At 41.3% G+C, this 16,768-nt stretch overlaps 1 protein-coding gene across 1 annotated transcript in view; it reads left to right on the top strand.

Annotated features, from left to right (window-relative positions):
- Positions 1-16,486, top strand: part of LOC135558110 (uncharacterized) — a 34,373-nt gene extending 17,887 nt beyond the window's left edge. The window contains exons 9-13 of the mRNA XM_064991855.1: positions 7,734-7,888; positions 13,181-13,411; positions 13,671-13,842; positions 14,375-14,416; positions 14,678-16,486. Coding sequence (XP_064847927.1) covers positions 7,734-7,888; positions 13,181-13,411; positions 13,671-13,842; positions 14,375-14,416; positions 14,678-14,779 — 702 coding nt within the window. The 3' untranslated portion in view covers positions 14,780-16,486. The remainder of the gene's footprint in view (positions 1-7,733; positions 7,889-13,180; positions 13,412-13,670; positions 13,843-14,374; positions 14,417-14,677) is intronic.
- Positions 16,487-16,768: the final 282 nt, after the last annotated feature.

Here is a 16,768-nt window from a genome sequence, read left to right as displayed (position 1 = left end):
GTGTGTGTGTGTGTGTGTGTGTGTGTGTGTGTGTGTGTGTGTGTGTGTGTGTGTGTGTGTGTGTGTGTGTGTGTGTGTGTGTGTGTATGATTTTCTGCAGGGAGACAGAAATAGCAAAAGAATAACAAGCAATAATGATAGTGCATGAATGTAAAATTAGGTTATCAATGCTATAATATTAATAAATTGCAATATGAATACAATTATTAAACATAATAACATGCAAAAAGCAAATACTTGATTAAGCTATGCAAATATAGCAACAAGATAACAATATGAATGTCAAAAGTGGGATGAAATAGCACGTGGTGTAGTAGGCCAAAGCTAGGTCAGGCTAAAATAGCAGTGGCTGTTAAGTGTAGCATATAACATGGTGGGTATACATCAAACAGTAGATGAAACTCATAAAGCTAGTAGGCAAACAAGCCAGCAGTATTATCTCAAAAACGGGCCTTCATTTGCATATAAAACAAGTGCACGAAAGGTGCAAACAATGACGTGTCAATTAACTACATGTAGCATCAAAAAAACTGATATATGAAACAAAATGGCTGTTTTACTTGGACAATTAGCTTCCAAAATGCTACACAAAATAAATGTTCTTATTTGCGCTCACCTGTCGGAGTTTGTGAAGGATCCAAATACAGGGAAGGTGCCTGCAAACTTGCCTATTTTTATACTTGAGCATAGAGTTTTGATTGCCCTCCCTCCACCGCTATGCTTCAGACTGGGGGAATTCTGAACACTACAGAAGCACAATGTTTGAAGTTCACATTTTGCCTTTAATCGTCTTCTGATATGAAGGTATGAATACAATAAAGGTGGAATTTCACCAAAAAACATTCTCCTTAGGCCCTATTCAGACTTGAGATGAGTTGATTTAACGTGCACTTGGGACTTCAGTAAATGTTTTATTCAGTCCATGTTAAGCCTGAATCAGGCTCCATGTGATCAGTGTAACACAGGTGGTTCAGCACAACTGGTTCCTTCTGAAGACTGGCTGAGTTGCCTAAGGCAGTGTTTTGACAAGCAGGGGACCTGGGTTCACATCCACTTTCTCACATGATTACCAGCAATGAAGGCTCACTTTATACATGTTATGTTACTTTTATATGTGTGTATTGTTAGATATTACTGCACTATTGGAGCTAGGAACACAAGCATTTCGCTACACCCGCAATAACATCTGCTAAATATGTGATTGCGACCAATAACATTTTATTTGTCCTTGTTACTTACATAGCCCTTAACATTTTGATTGTATAATTATTTATAATCTCACAAAGTTCCTTGGCAACTGTAGCCTATAATCAGTGCCAAAGTCTACCATAGGAAAAATATTCAATTCCCAGTGTCTTCTTTAAAAGTTGTATTAAAATATTGACAGAAAATTCTATCAAAATGTATAATCAATCAATATTTATGCTATAAGCCATTTGCAATTTAAAAAATATATATATTATATGAAAGACAGTCTGCCAAAACATTTACATGCACTGAAACACCAACAATTGTTTTCAAAACACAATTATTCATACTGAAGAACCACTTTGGGTGGCTCGAATACTTGTTTTGAAATACAGTACATTTAGAAAGTTTTCAGACCCTTCACCTTTTCCACATATTGGTAGATCACAGCCTTATTCTAAAATTGATTAAATGGTTTCCCCCCCCTCAACAATCTGCACACAATAACGCATAATGGCGAAGCAAAAGTACGGGCTCTAGTTGGGCCACTCATTCAGAGACTTGTCCCAAAGCCACTCCTGCGTTGTCTTGGCTGTGTGTTTGTTTAGGGTTGTTGTCCTGTTGGAAGGTGAACCTTCGCCCGAGTCTGAGGTCCTGAGCACTCTGGAGCAGGTTTTCATCAAAGATCTGTTATTCGCTCCGTTCATCTTTCCTTTGATCCTGACTAGTCTCCCAGTCCCTGAGACTGAAAAACATCCCCACTGCATGATGCTGCCACCACCATGCTTCACCGTAGGGATGGTAACAGATTTTTTTCCAGACGTGACGCTTGGCATTCAGCGGGCTGTCGTGTCTTTTAATGAGGAGTGGCTTCCGTCTGGCCACTCTACCAAAAGCCTGATTAGTGGAGTGCTGCAGATATGGTTGACTCTGGAGCTCTGTCAGAGTGACCATCAGGGTCTTGATCACCTCCCTGACCAAGTACCTTCTCCCCTGATTGCTCAGTTAGTCCGGGCAGCCAGCTCCAGGAAGAGTCTTGGTGGTTCCAAACTTCTTCCCTTTAAGAATGATGGAGGCCAATGTGTTCTTGGGGACCTTCAATGCTGCAGAAATGTTTTGGTACTCTTCCCCAGATTTGTGCCTTGACACAATCCTGTCTCAGAGCTCTACGGACAATTCCTTCGACCTCATGGCTTGGTTTTTGCTCTGACATGCACTGTCAACTGTGGAACTTTATATAGACAGGTGTGTGCCTTTCCAAATCATGTCCAATCCATTGAATTTATAACAGATTTACCACAGGACTCCAATGAAGTTGTAGAACCAGCTCAAGGATGATCAATAGAAACAGAATGCACCTGCGCTCAATTTCGAGTCTTATAGCAAAGGGTCTGAATATTTATGTAAATAAGGAATTTCTGTTTTTTTATTTGTAATAGATTTGCTTTGTCTTTATGGGGTATTGTGTGTAGATTGGTGAGGAAAATAAATAATTTTATCCGTTTTAGAATAAGGCTGTAACGTAACAAAATGTGGAAAAAGTGAATGGGTAAACATTCAAACTGTCACACCCTGATCTGTTCCACCTGTCCCTGTGATTGTCCCAACCCCTCCAGATGTCGCTTATTTTCCCTGGTGTATTTATCCCTGTGTTTATCCGTGTCTCTCTGTGCCAGTTTGTCTTGTATGTCTTTCAAGTCAACCAGCGAGTTTTTCCATACTCCTGCTTCTATTCTCTTTTTGCTAGTCCTCCCGGTTTTGACCCTTGCCTGTTTTCTGGACTCCGTACCCACCTGCCTGACCATTCTGCCTGCCCTGACCTCAATCCTGCCTACCACTCTGTATCTCCTGGACTCTGAACTGGTTTTGACCTTTTACCTGAACTGGTTTTGACCTCTTGCCTACCCCTTTTGGATTCATTAAGAAATATCAAAGACAAACCATCTGCCTCCCGTGTTTGCATCTGAGTCTCGCCTTGTGCCCTTATACAAACACCAGATCTCACCTTAGGTGCACTACTTTTAATGGTTTTACTGTACAATGATGGTGTTTTGAGTATTTCTATTTTAACAGTGAATGGTTTCCACTAGTTGCCACAAAGGGGTTTTTCTCTTTGTCACTGTGGTAACTAATGATGACCAGGCACAATGCCGATATAAAGGGGTTTTTCTCAAAATTGCTGGGATGTCACGTGCACTTCTTATATCAGGTCATTCGTAACAACCAGGTCATTCGTAACAACATTTATATTTGATCAAATAAGCCATTCAATGTTTTTTTGACCAAATTCGACAATCTCTCATTGACCTCCATACAAAAACTCCACCTCCTGGAGAACACTGATTTGGGGCCCAGTTATCCGCTTCGTCACTTCCTCTCTGCTGTAGTTTATTTGAACATTACCACTTCTCACTGGCTGTCAGGTGCTTGTTTATGGCACACCTGGTTTCACTCAGACTAATCATTAACCAGCCAGGTGATAACAGGCATTTGTGAGGACCCATAAAAGATAATGGGGTCCTATTATCACAACTGTGTATTTACTCAAAATGGTTTCGGGCCAATCCAGGCCCTGAGTTGTTAAAGTAGATATATGACACACATTGGCCATTTGGACATGTTTTTTTTAGTTTATCACAAAAACATTGCATTGAAATAGCAATTAGACAGCTTGTAAAACATGAATCCAAAAATAAATATGATTTAGCAAGTATATTTGCATTCCCTATTCAGAAATTATATTTCCTAGTGCAAACAATTCTCTAAAATATTATAACCTCGTAATAGATCATACAGTATTGGCTTCCTGTGAGGAGCTGGTTTCATACATGACCTGTCTGGGTCCCTGGAGAGTTCATTACGTTGAGTTATTATAGACAGTGAGAATATCAGTGCGATCAGAGCACTGATAGGCTCTTCACTCTGGTACCCACATGTATAGCAGTAATTAATTGACTCCGTAGTAGCCCCACTTCCTCCATTCTCTCTGCGAGAATGTATTACATCTCGTGCTATAGATCTCAAACTGTTAGAAAATGTATTTGCAATCAATTATTCCACAGTGGCCTATATCTTAACCCAAGTATCTGTTAGCTTCTTGTGTAGTGCTAACCCGATGCACCCTCATTGCAATGAGCTGCTTGCCTTGCAGGGAAGCATATATAATGCAAATGTCATGTATAATGTATTAAAGCGTTGAGTTACCTTGGTGTTGCTGCAAACCTCTACAGTATACGCTTCTTAATCAATCTGTCTGCAAGGCGCAATAGTATCACTTCATTTCACAGAAATGGTGTGGGTGAAAATGAGCTTATTTTTTTGTTCATTTTAGTTTTAAAAAATGAATTAGCCCCACGTTGAAAGAACATTGTGGTTATATTAAAATAAACCTCTTTTTTTTTTAAATGACTACTACTTGCTGACTGTGCAGGGATTTGGCTAGACAGAGGTTATACACGTATCCCAGCTGGGAACAACGATGACGGCAGCCCATCTGATCCATGTCACAGACTGTTCAGTCTATCTGCTCGTAATGATGTTGTAGATCATTGCTGGAAGAGCTTGATGTTGGGTTATGCCATCCGAGGACAACTATGGTGTGTAATATGAATACATTTGCAGCCTTTATGAATGCATTAAAGGTTTTTTATGTAAGAGCCTTGACCATCGGCTGTTTTGACTGCTCATAACAATGCTTAGAAGGCACCGTCTATAATGCATGATACACTGGTGGTGCAAAAACGTGTTCCCAGAAAGTCCTGTTGTAATTGTTAGCTAGTCTTTTTGGGGTTCACACAAAACATGAAACATGACACAATACAAATCCTTAATACACAGGAACAGCTCAAGGACAGAACTACATCAATTGAATAAATACTATATTACCAAATGTATGTGGACACCTGCTCGGCAAAAATCTCATTCCAAAATTATGGGCATTAATATGGAGTTGGTCCCACCTTTGCTGCTATAACAGCCTCCACTCTTCTGGGAGGTCTTTCCCATAGATGTTGGAACATTGCTGCAGGGACTTGCTTCCATTCAGCCACAAGAGCATTAGTGATGTCGGGCACTGATGTTGGGAGATCTCCCTTCACTGGAACTAAGGAGCATAGCCCGAACCATGAAAAACTGCCCCAGACCACTATTCCTCCTCCACCAAACTTTACAGTTGGTACTATGCATTCGGGCAGGTAGCATTCTACTGGCATCTGCCAAACCCAGATTTGTCCGTCGGACTGCCAGATGGTGAAGCGTGAGTCATCACTAGAGAATGTGTTTCTACGACTTTGCCACGTTGAATGTCACTGAGTGCTTCAGTAAAGCCATTCTACTGCCAATGTTTGTCTATGGAGATTGCATGGCTGTGTGCTCATTTTATACACCTGTCAGCAACTGGTGTGGCTGAAATAGCCTAATCAACTAATTTGAAAGAGTGTAAACATACTGCTGTATACAGTGCCTTGCAAAAGTATTCACCTCCTTAGCGTATTTCCTATTTTGTTGCATTAAAACCTGTAATTTAAATGGATTTTTATTTGTATTTCATGTAATGGACATACACAAAATATCCAAATTGGTGAAGTGAAATGAAAAAAAATAACTTGTTTCAAAAAATTCAAAATAACAAAAGTGGTGTGTGCAAATGTATTCATCCCCTTTGCTATGAAGCCCCTAAATAAGATCTGGTGCAACCAATTATCTTCAGAAGTCACATAATTAGTTAAATAAAGTTCACCTGTGTGCAATCTAAGTATCACATGATCTGTCACATGATCTCAGTATATATACATCTGTTCTGAAAGGCCCCAGAGTCTGCAACACCACTAAGCAAGGGACACCACCAAGCAAGCAGCACTATGAAGACCAAGGAGCTCTCCAAACAGGTCAGGGAAAACGTTGTGGAGAAATACAGATCAGGGTTGTGTAGTTGAACAGTCTAGGAGCAACAACAGCTCAGCCGTGAACTGGTAGGTCACACAAGCTCACAGAACGGGGCCTCGTGCTGAAGTGCCTAAAAATCGTCTGTTCCTCAGTTGCAACACTCACTACCGACTTCAAACTGCCCTGGAAGCAACGTCAGAACAATAATTATTCGTTGGGAGCTTCATGAAATGGGTTTCCATGGCAGAACAGCCGCACACAAGCCTAAGATCACCATACGCGATGCCAAGTGTCGTACATATTAGGGTTGGGTTATAAAAAAATATCAGAAACTTTGAACATCCCACGGAGTACCATTAAATCCATTACAAAAAAAATTGAAAGAATATGGCACCACAATAAACCTGCCAAGAGAGGGCCGCCCACCAAAACTCACGGACCAGGCAAGGAGGGCATTGATCAGAGAAACAACAAAGAGACCAAAGATAACCCAGAAGAAGATGCAAAGCTTCACAGTGGAAATTGGAGTATCTGTCCATAGGACCACTTTAAGCCGTACACTCCACAGAGCTGGGATTTACGGAAGAGTGGACAGAAAAAAAGCCATTGCTTAAAGAAAAAAATGCATGTGGGATGTGGGAGACTCACCAAACATATGGAAGAAGGTACTCTGGTCAGATGAGACTAAAATGTAGCTTTTTGGCCATCAAGGAAAACGCTATGTCTGGCACAAACCCAACACCTCTCATCACCCCGAGAACAACATCCACAGTGAAGCATGGTGGTGGCAGCGTCATGCTGTGGGGATGTTTTTCATTGGCAGGGACTGGGAAACTGGTCAGAATTGAAGGACTAATGGGTGGCGCAAAATACAGGGAAATACTTGAGGAAAACCTGTTTCAATCTTCCAGCGATTTGAGAGTGGGATGGAGGTTCACCTTCCAGCAGTACAATGACCCTAAGAATACTGCTGAAGCAACATTTGAGTGGTTTAAGGGGAAACATTTAAATGGCCTAGTCAAAGCCCAGAACTCAATCCAATTGAGAATCTGTGGTATGACTTTAAGATTGCAGTACACCAGCGGAACCCATCCAACTTGAAGGAGCTGGAGCAGTTTTGCCTTGAAGAATGGGCAAAATCCCAGTGGCTAGATGTTCCAAGCTTATAGAGACATACACCAAGAGACTTGCAGCTGTAATTGCTGCAAAAGGTGGCTCTACAAAGTATTGACTTTGGGGGGATGAATAGTTATGCACGCTCAAGTTTTCGTTTTTTTGTCTTATTTCTTGTTTGTTTCACAATAAAAAAAATATTTTGCAAATTCAAAGTGGTAGGCATGTTGTGTAAATCAAATGATACAAACCCCCCAAAATCTATTTTAACTAGGTTGTAAGGCAATATCAAACCCTATGACTAAAGGGGGTGAATACCAAGGGGGGTGAATACTTTCGCAAGCCACTGTATATAGGTACTATAAGTGGTCTACAGGGTAAGACCGGTATAATTATGAGAATGTCAAGGACATTCTGGTTAAGATGCATGAGACTTCCTGGTTCATAGTGTTCGAGGCGTGACACAGCAAAACACCCTCAAAAGCACTATCATACCAATATCTATATGAAATATTTAGGCTAATAGCAATGTTGTTACATTGTTTCAGGTGGACTATGTTGCAGAGGGGCAGAGCACTCAGCGGGCCCCTACTGTGATCTTATCGGAGAAGACCGCCCCTGACCTCAGGACAGAGAACAGTGTTGTCTCAGACGGAGCCGGAACAGTCAGCATCTACAGTGAGGAGACCTACAATGGCAATGTGTGAGTCATAGGGTTTGATATTGTCTAAAAGTTTGGACATACCTACTCATTCAAGGGTTTTTCTTATTTTTACTATTTTCTACATTGTAGATTATAGTCAAGACATAACTATAAAATAACACATGGAATCTTGTGGTGACCAAAAAAGTGTTAAACAAATTTAAATTAATTTTAGATTTTAGATTCTTCAAGGTAGCCACCCTTTGCCTTGATGACAGCTTTGCACACGCTTGGCATTCTCTCAACCAGCTTCAGGAGGAATGCTTTTCCAACTGTCTTGAAGGAGTTCCCACATTTTCTGAGCACTTGTTGTCTGCTTTTACTTCACTCTGCGGTCCAACTCATCCCAAACTATCTCAATTGGGTTGAGGTCAGGTGATTGTGGAGGCTAGCTAATCTGATGCAGCACTCCATCACTCTCCTTCTTGGTCAAATAGCCCTTACACAGCTTGGAGGTGTGTTTTGGTCATTGTCCTGTTGAAAAACAGGACAATGGGATGTTGAAAAACCAGATGTGATGGCAAATCAAATCAAATCAAATTTTATTTGTCACATACACATGGTTAGCAGATGTTAATGCGAGTGTAGCGAAATGCTTGTGCTTCCAGTTCCAACAATGCAGTAATAACCAACAAGTAATCTAACAATTCCAAAACTAATTTCTTATACACAGTGTAAGGGGATAAAGAATATGTACATCAGATATGAATGAGTGATGGTGCAGAGCAGCATAGGCAAGATACAGTAGATGGTATCGAGTACAGTATATACATATGAGATGAGTATGTAAACAAAGTGGCATAGTTAAAGTGGCTAGTGATACATGTATTACATAAGGATGCAGTAGATGATACAGTATACACGTATACATATGAGATTAATAATGTAGGGTTTAAAGTGGCTAGTGATACATGTATTACATAAAGATGGCAAGATGCAGTAGATGGTATAGAGTACAGTATATACATATGAGATGAGTAATGTAGGGTATGTAAACATTATATTAAGTGGCATTGTTTAAGTGGCTAGTGATAAAAAAATGTACGTCCATTTTACCATCATTAAAGTGGCTGGAGTTGAGTCAGTATGTTGGCAGCAGCAACTCAATGTTAGTGGTGGCTGTTTAACAGTCTGATGGCCTTGAGATAGAAGCTGTTTTTCAGTCTCTCGGTCCCTGCTTTGATGCACCTGTACTGACCTCGCCTTCTGGATGATAGCAGGGTGAACAGGCAGTGGCTCGGGTGGGTGTTGTCCTTGATGATCTTTGTGGCCTTCCTGTAACATCGGGTGGTGTAGGTGTCCTGGAGGGCAGGTAGTTTGCCCCCGGTGATACGTTGTGCAGACCTCACTACCCTCTGGAGAGCCTTCCGGTCGTGGGCAGAGCAGTTGCCGTACCAGGCGGTGATACAGCCCGCCAGGATGCTCTCGATTGTGCATCTGTAGAAGTTTGTGAGTGCTTTTGGTGACAAGCCCAATTTTTTCAGCCTCCTGAGGTTGAAGAGGCGCTGCTGTGCCTTCTTCACGATGCTGTCTGTGTGAGTGGACCAATTCAGTTTGTCTGTCATGAGTATGCCGAGGAACTTGAAACTTACTACCCTCTCCACTACTGTTCCATCGATGTGGATAGGGGGGTGTTCCCTCTGCTGTTTCCTGAAGTCCACAATCATCTCCTTAGTTTTGTTGACGTTGAGTGTGAGGTTATTGTCCTTACACCACACTCCGAGGGCCCTCACCTCCTCCCTGTAGGCCGTCTCGTCGTTGTTGGTAATCAAGCCTACGACTGTTGTGTCGTCCGCAAACTTGATGATTGAGTTGGAGGCGTGCGTTGCCGCGCAGTCGTGGGTGAACAGGGAGTACAGGAGAGGGCTCAGAACGCACCCTTGTGGGGCCCCAGTGTTGAGGATCAGCGGGGTGGAGATGTTGTTGCCTACCCTCACCACCTGGGGGCGGCCCGTCAGGAAGTCCAGTACCCAGTTGCACAGGGCGGGGTCGAGACCCAGGGTCTCGAGCTTGATGACGAGCTTGGAGGGTACTATGGTGTTAAATGCCGAGCTGTAGTCGATGAACAGCATTCTCACATAGGTATTCTTCTTGTCCACATGGGTTAGGGCAGTGTGCAGTGTGGTTGAGATTGCGTCGTCTGTGGACCTATTTGGGCGGTAAGCAAATTGGAGTGGGTCTAGGGTGTCAGGTAGGGTGGAGGTGATATGGTCCTTGACTAGTCTCTCAAAGCACTTCATGATGACGGAAGTGAGTGCTACGGGGCGGTAGTCGTTTAGCTCAGTTACCTTAGCTTTCTTGGGAACAGGAACAATGGTGGAGAATGCTGTGGTAGTCATGCTGGTTAAGTATGCCTTGAATTCTAAATAAATCACAGACTGTCACCAGCAAAGCACCCCACACCATCACACCTCCTCCTCCGTGCTTCATGGTGGGAACCACACATGCGGAGATCATCCGTTCACGTACTCTGCGTCTCACAAAGACACGGTGGTTGGAATCAAACATCTCAAATTTGGACTCATCAGACCAAAGGACAGATTTCCACCTGTCTAATGTCCATTGCTCGCGTTTCTTGGCCCAAGCAAGTCTCTTCTTATTATTGGTGTCCTTTAGTAGTGGTTTCTTTGCAGCAATTGGACAGTGAAGGCCTGATTCACGCAGTCCCCTCTGAACATTTGATGCTGAGGTGTCGTTTACTTGAACTCTGTGAAGCATTTATTTGGGCTGCAATTTCTGAGGCTGGTAATTGTCATGCCCTGATCTTTTTCACCTGTCTTTGTGCTTGTCTCCACCCCCTCCAGGTGTCACCCATCTTTCCCATTATCCCCTGTGTATTTATACCTGTGTTCTCTGTTTATCTGTTGCCAGTTCGTTTTGTTTGTTGAACCTACCAGTATTTTGTTTCCCTGCTCCCACCTTTTTCTTGCTCCTGTTTACAAGTTTTCTGGTTGACCGTTCTGCCTGACCGTTCTGCCTGACCTGACCCTGCCTGCTGTCCTGTACCTTTACACCCATCTGCATCTTACACACAGTCTGCATCTGGGTCTTACCTTCAAGCGTGATAGTAACTCTAATGACCTTATCCTCTGCAGCAGAGGTAACGCTGGGTCTTCCTTTCCTGTGGCGGTCCTTGTGAGAGCCAGTTTCATCATAGCGCTTGATGGTTTTTGTGACTGCACTTGAAGAAACTTTCAAAGTTCTTGACATTTTCCGGATTGACTGACCTTCATGTCTTAAAGTAATGATGGACTGTCATTTCTCTTTGCTTATTTGAGCTGTTCTTGCCATAATATGGACTTGGTATTTTACCAAATAGGGCTATCTTCTGTATACCACCCCTACCTTGTTACAACACAACTGATTGGCTCAAACACATTAAGAAACAAATTAACTTTTAACAAGGCACACCTGTTAATTGAAATGCATTTCAGGTGACTACCTCATGAAGCTGGTTGAGAGAATGCCAAGAGTGTGCAAAGCTGTCATCAAGGCAAAGAGTGGCTACTTTGAAGAATCTTATTTTAATTTGTTTAACGCTTTTTTGGTTACTACATGATTCCATATGTGTTATTTCATAGATTTGATGTATTCACTATTATTCCTCAATGTAGAAAATAGTAAAAAAACAAAAAAACACCTTGAATGAGTAGGTGTGTCCAAACTTTTGACTGGTACTATAAATGTAATAGTCCAGTCTAAGTAAATAGGCCAGTCTGGGAGGATTGTCTGGAGCCTTGACCCATAGTGAGTTCCCATAGTCTCTGCCTGGAGTGAATAGTCACGACCTAGAGTGAATAGTCTCAACCTAGAGTGAATAGTCTCCACCTAGAGTGAATAGTCTCCACCTAGAGTGAATAGTCTCCACCTAGAGTGAATAGTCTCGACGTAGAGTGAATAGTCTCGACGTAGAGTGAATAGTGTCGACCTAGAGTGAATAGTCTCGACCTAGAGTGAATAGTCTCGACCTAGAGTGAATAATCTCGACGTAGAGTGAATAGTCTCGACGTAGAGTGAATAGTTTTGACCTAGAGTGAATAGTCTCGACCTAGAGTGAATAGTCTCGAACTAGAGTGAATAGTCTCGACCTAGAGTGAATAGTCTCGACGTAGAGTGAATAGTCTCGACGTAGAGTGAATAGTCTCGACCTAGAGTGAATAGTCTCGACCTAGAGTGAATAGTCTCGACGTAGAGTGAATAGTCTCGACGTAGAGTGAATAGTCTCGACCTAGAGTGAATAGTCTCGACGTTGAGTGAATAGTTTTGACCTAGGCTGAATAGTCTTAGGGCTGTCTTCAATCAGATCCGCTTTAGCCAACATCTGCATAGTGGTTGTTTTGGCAACGTCGGAGGTGGAACTGTGTTAGAGCTGTCAAATCCACAAGCGGCTCCTGGTATTATACCTAAAGTGGGCATTGCCATTGGCTGTACGGAGTGCATTAAGAGAAATCCCATGCAGCCTTGTTTACACGTTTGAGTACTGGAATGTGAGATATAATCTATACCTCGATTAGGCTAACATAACAAAATCCTCATTATTTTCTTTAATTATTTTCAATTTTAGCGTAATTATGTCTATATAGCCCACACTTTCTCGTTCTGATCTTCTAACATGAGGGGGACGGGTGTGGCTTCGTGATCAAGAGCAGCTGCTCACTGATTTGATGACTTCAACGCAGTTCTGCGTTAATTTTAATTTTTTACTTAACCTTTATTTAACTGGGCAAGTCAGTTTAGAACAAATTCTTATTTACAATAACGGCCTACCCTGGCCTAACCCTACCCTGACGACGCTGGGCCAATTGTGTGCCGCTCTATGGGACTCCCAATCACGGCTGGTTGTGATACAGCCTGGAATCAAACCAGGGTCTGTAGTGACGCCTCTAGCACTGAGGTGCAGTGCATTAGACCGCTGTGCCACTCGGGGCATCCGACACCGCCATAACAATAAATAGTCACAGTATTGTTATTGGTAACAATAATATTACCAGAACCCTACTACTCACACTACTCACCCCTGGCTGTAAAGCCTGGTTAGACACAGGAAAATGATACAAAAATAGTTCATAACAGTTTGAAAATGAATAAATTATTTTTTATTAAAATTAGATTTTCTCTGCCTGCTGGTTATCAATTTGCCACCTTCAACTTCTGCTTTGCTGTCAATACAGATAAATGATTTTCCCAGTGTTCATGCAGTATGGACTGAATGGTCCAAAGAATAACACCATAATGTAATCATATAGTTATAAAGGTTAACTAGCTCTATTGACAGTTTGATATTATCTCCAGTTACTATGACAACACCAATGGGAGTGTGCCTGAGCCCCTGTACCGGCACACCAGGGTCAGCTCCAGCCCCTCTGTGGAGGCAGAGAGCCTGAAGAAGTACCCCATTCACAGGGAAAGGGAGCGGGATCCTACCCCCCCTTCCCAGGAGGAGACCCAGTGTGAGACCGGCTACACCACTGGTGGGGATACTGGTAATGAATTGGACCAAGACCAAAGTGACCACATGCATAGGTAGGCTGTATTTGTTGAGAAGATGGATGGATGAATGGATGGAACGAGGGATGGCGTGATAGATTAAACATTAAAACAGACAGTATCCAACCGTTATCTGCTGTGTGTGCTGTGTCAGATATGCTAGTGGGAAAGCATGACAGAAAGCCATTTTGTTCCAAAGCTCTCTACATTCAAGAAAGCGTTCAATAAAATTGCAGCATTCATCTAAATGGAATGACCTGTGTCTCCTTTATTCCTGTGTAATGTGTCTCTTCAGCATGTACCCTGAGATAACATCAGACAGGCAACGACGACAGTATAAGAAAGAGTTTGACTCCAACCTGGCGAGCTACAAAAGCCTGTGTGCCGAGATGGATGACATCAGTGAACAGATGCACAAGCTGAGCCGAGAGCTGGATACCCTGGAGGAGGGGACTGCAAAGCACCAGGTAAAGAAAACATATGCTGTTACATTTTCTGGCAAAAAACAATATGGCTGTGTTTTCTTTACGGTACAATATTCTCCTGATATTTTGCATAGAAATGTATCATTTTCAACTACATCGTTATTGTCTCATCATTTAAGTTTTGCTAATTCATTGAAACAAGCACCATTACAGCACACACACACACACAAGCTGACTTTAAAGAAATACATTTATAACTACTTTTGAGAACAAAATCAGATGAAGGGGAAGACTCGGCTCTCCCAGTAAAAGGCGTCAAGCATTCGATAATTTCACCTCAAATTTGTACTACTAAAGGAGTAGGTGGTATTTGAACCTTTGCTATTTAGCTGAATTAATCAGTTAATTGATACGCAAATAATAAAAGAGGTTTAGTTGGAAATGCGGCGGGAACGAGCCTTGAGTTGGAACAGGAATTTGTGTGTTGTTTGCCTCATCGTTGCAGATAAACTGACTTTAATGAATAACCCCCTTTGAGCAGTAATGTTTTTGAGAGTTATCCTTTATATCTTAGGGAGTGGCTGATGAATACAACCTTCTCAAGGGCCTGAAGCGGGTGAGTTATAATCGCTCACGTTACTGTTCATCAATAATTCATCCCTATGTGTCTCCTTTCTCCATCTCTTTTAGGAACAATTATTTCATTTTGGGAGATGTTTACTTTATAATATGTAATTTATAAATATATTATAATTTAATATATTATATAATGTGTATTATGTCATGATATTATTCACTGACTGTATCTTGACCAATTGATATATCATTGTAAATGTCTGATATCTAAGGTCTGTATTGTGTTATTTCTCCTCTGCAGACAGCAGACTATCAAGCCAAGAAGCAGCGAAGCAAAGACCTGAGACAGAACCTATTCCACATCAAGCGCCTAGTGAAGAACTATGACAATGGCCTTTGTTGAAGCAGCCTGGGTCTGCTGTACCATCCACAACTACTCCATACAGCAGACTACATAGTAGCAGTCCAGCAGGACTCCACAAAAGACTGAACTTTGACTGATCCCGCTTCACACAGGTTTAAAAGGCAACAGTTGAATGGTTCTTTCTCGGGAAAATGACTTACAATAAGTAGATTATGAGGTTGAAACAACCACATTGAACATGTATGTTAAGGGAAACCTTTGACTTGAGGTGAAGGTTTGTTGTAAGGGCATGATTGAGACATTTTCGTGATTCATTCTGTTACATTTTTACTATGGATTCTTATGCTTTGTAAGAGATGCAATATTCCTGAGTCATTTTTGTCTGTTTTGTTGTTTTATAAATGTTGTACTGATCTGTTCTTGTCTCCTTTGTCTGCTCTGTGTAACATTGCAAAAGTATGTTTTCACCGATTACTAACTACAAAAGTGTGCATTCTAATATCCTATCTTTAATGAAGAATAACAACTTACATATTTTATAATGAAATATACAATTATTGTAGAATATTATGTCTTGCAATGTGATCATGCAGTACATTAATTCCAGACATTTCTTTAAAATGTTTACAATAGTTTTTCTTTGAAGAGAGTCTGATGCAAATTCAACAGGTTTGTTGATCAATTAGTCTTCCCATGGTTTATACATTGTTTTCAGACAATAAATGTAATGCATTGTATTACATCTCTTAAAGGTGTACTTTACAGTAGTAATTTCTGAGTACAAAGATATTGCCCAGATCGAACTGACATTCTTATGGATGTAACTGACTCGGGAAAGAAGCCACAGACTCACCATGTCATTTTGGCCTTTTAATAATGCTTTCATACACAAACAATTCCAAATCTAAAGAACTCAGCAACAACAGTAAAATATAGTAAAACATTAATAATAGTACTTGTATCTTTTGTCATGTTTCTGGGTGAAATGGTGGTTGAGTGAGTCAGTGGGTGAGGATATGCCACATCATTTTGAAAGGCATGAGGTAATTCCTAGTCACCGATAGGCTATTGGACCTATTCTCAGTCTCTCACAGGTAGTGTGATGTTTTGGGATCGTAGCCTCCAAGCGCAGTCCCATTGCCATACAGCCATGACAAAGTCCCATATTACCTAAGTGTTTTAAAGTTAGCTCCTAGGATGCATTGCTTTGTGTTGGGAACAGAATTGGCTCAGGAGTAGCCTCTTGTTCTGCACCAGTGTCATCTTCACCGCCATGGATACACGTCTTTTTTAACACATCTCAAGGGATGGTAGAGGTATTTTTACATGAAATATTAAGGTTAAAAAAAAACAAAAAAAAAACTTTGAACTCATCATTAAAAAAAATAACTTTACTCTCCAATCCCATTTGGTAGAGATGAAACACCTCTTAAAACGTTTAACAGAGCAGAAACAACATTGTGACATGCAGCAAGACAACATGGCCTCTAAAAATGATACCATCAACACCATTTAAGCCTTTGGTTCCCTACATTTACAATATGTACACTTCGTATAGCTTGTAAAATAGGTTTTGATGTGATTTATTTTTAAAGTACCAACAGCATTTGCTCTTTGTTTTCAGTATGGTCATAGGTCATAGGTGAACCATTTGGCCACAACCTTTTTAATTACATACTTTTTTGTTTCAACAATCAGCCTGTCACTCATATCAGCTGCATTCGTCATCTGTTGTAGTTAAAATATCCGTCCTTATTGAAAAAACAGTGTCGATTGGAAAGAACATGTCCAGATGAATGATCTACTCTTACTGCAGTGTCCTAATTCATACTGAATATTGAAAAAGCAGTCATTGAAAAGAAGGCGGTTTGTGGTGAACAACAATGACAGAGAGTTTGCCTTATGGAGAAATCAATCGTTAGCATTCTGTCGTCTTGTGCGGTATCAATCCATATTTATTTAACTGTGGCTTTTTAAAAGTTGCCCAATGCAACAATTAAGATCCCTATGAGTGATACATGGAAACAG

This window comes from Oncorhynchus masou, chromosome 17 (assembly GCF_036934945.1).
Source record: "Oncorhynchus masou masou isolate Uvic2021 chromosome 17, UVic_Omas_1.1, whole genome shotgun sequence".
NCBI classification, from domain to species: domain Eukaryota; kingdom Metazoa; phylum Chordata; class Actinopteri; order Salmoniformes; family Salmonidae; genus Oncorhynchus; species Oncorhynchus masou.
The sequence above is the reverse complement of the archived record's forward strand: the minus strand, read 5'-3'. Positions and strand labels throughout refer to the sequence as shown.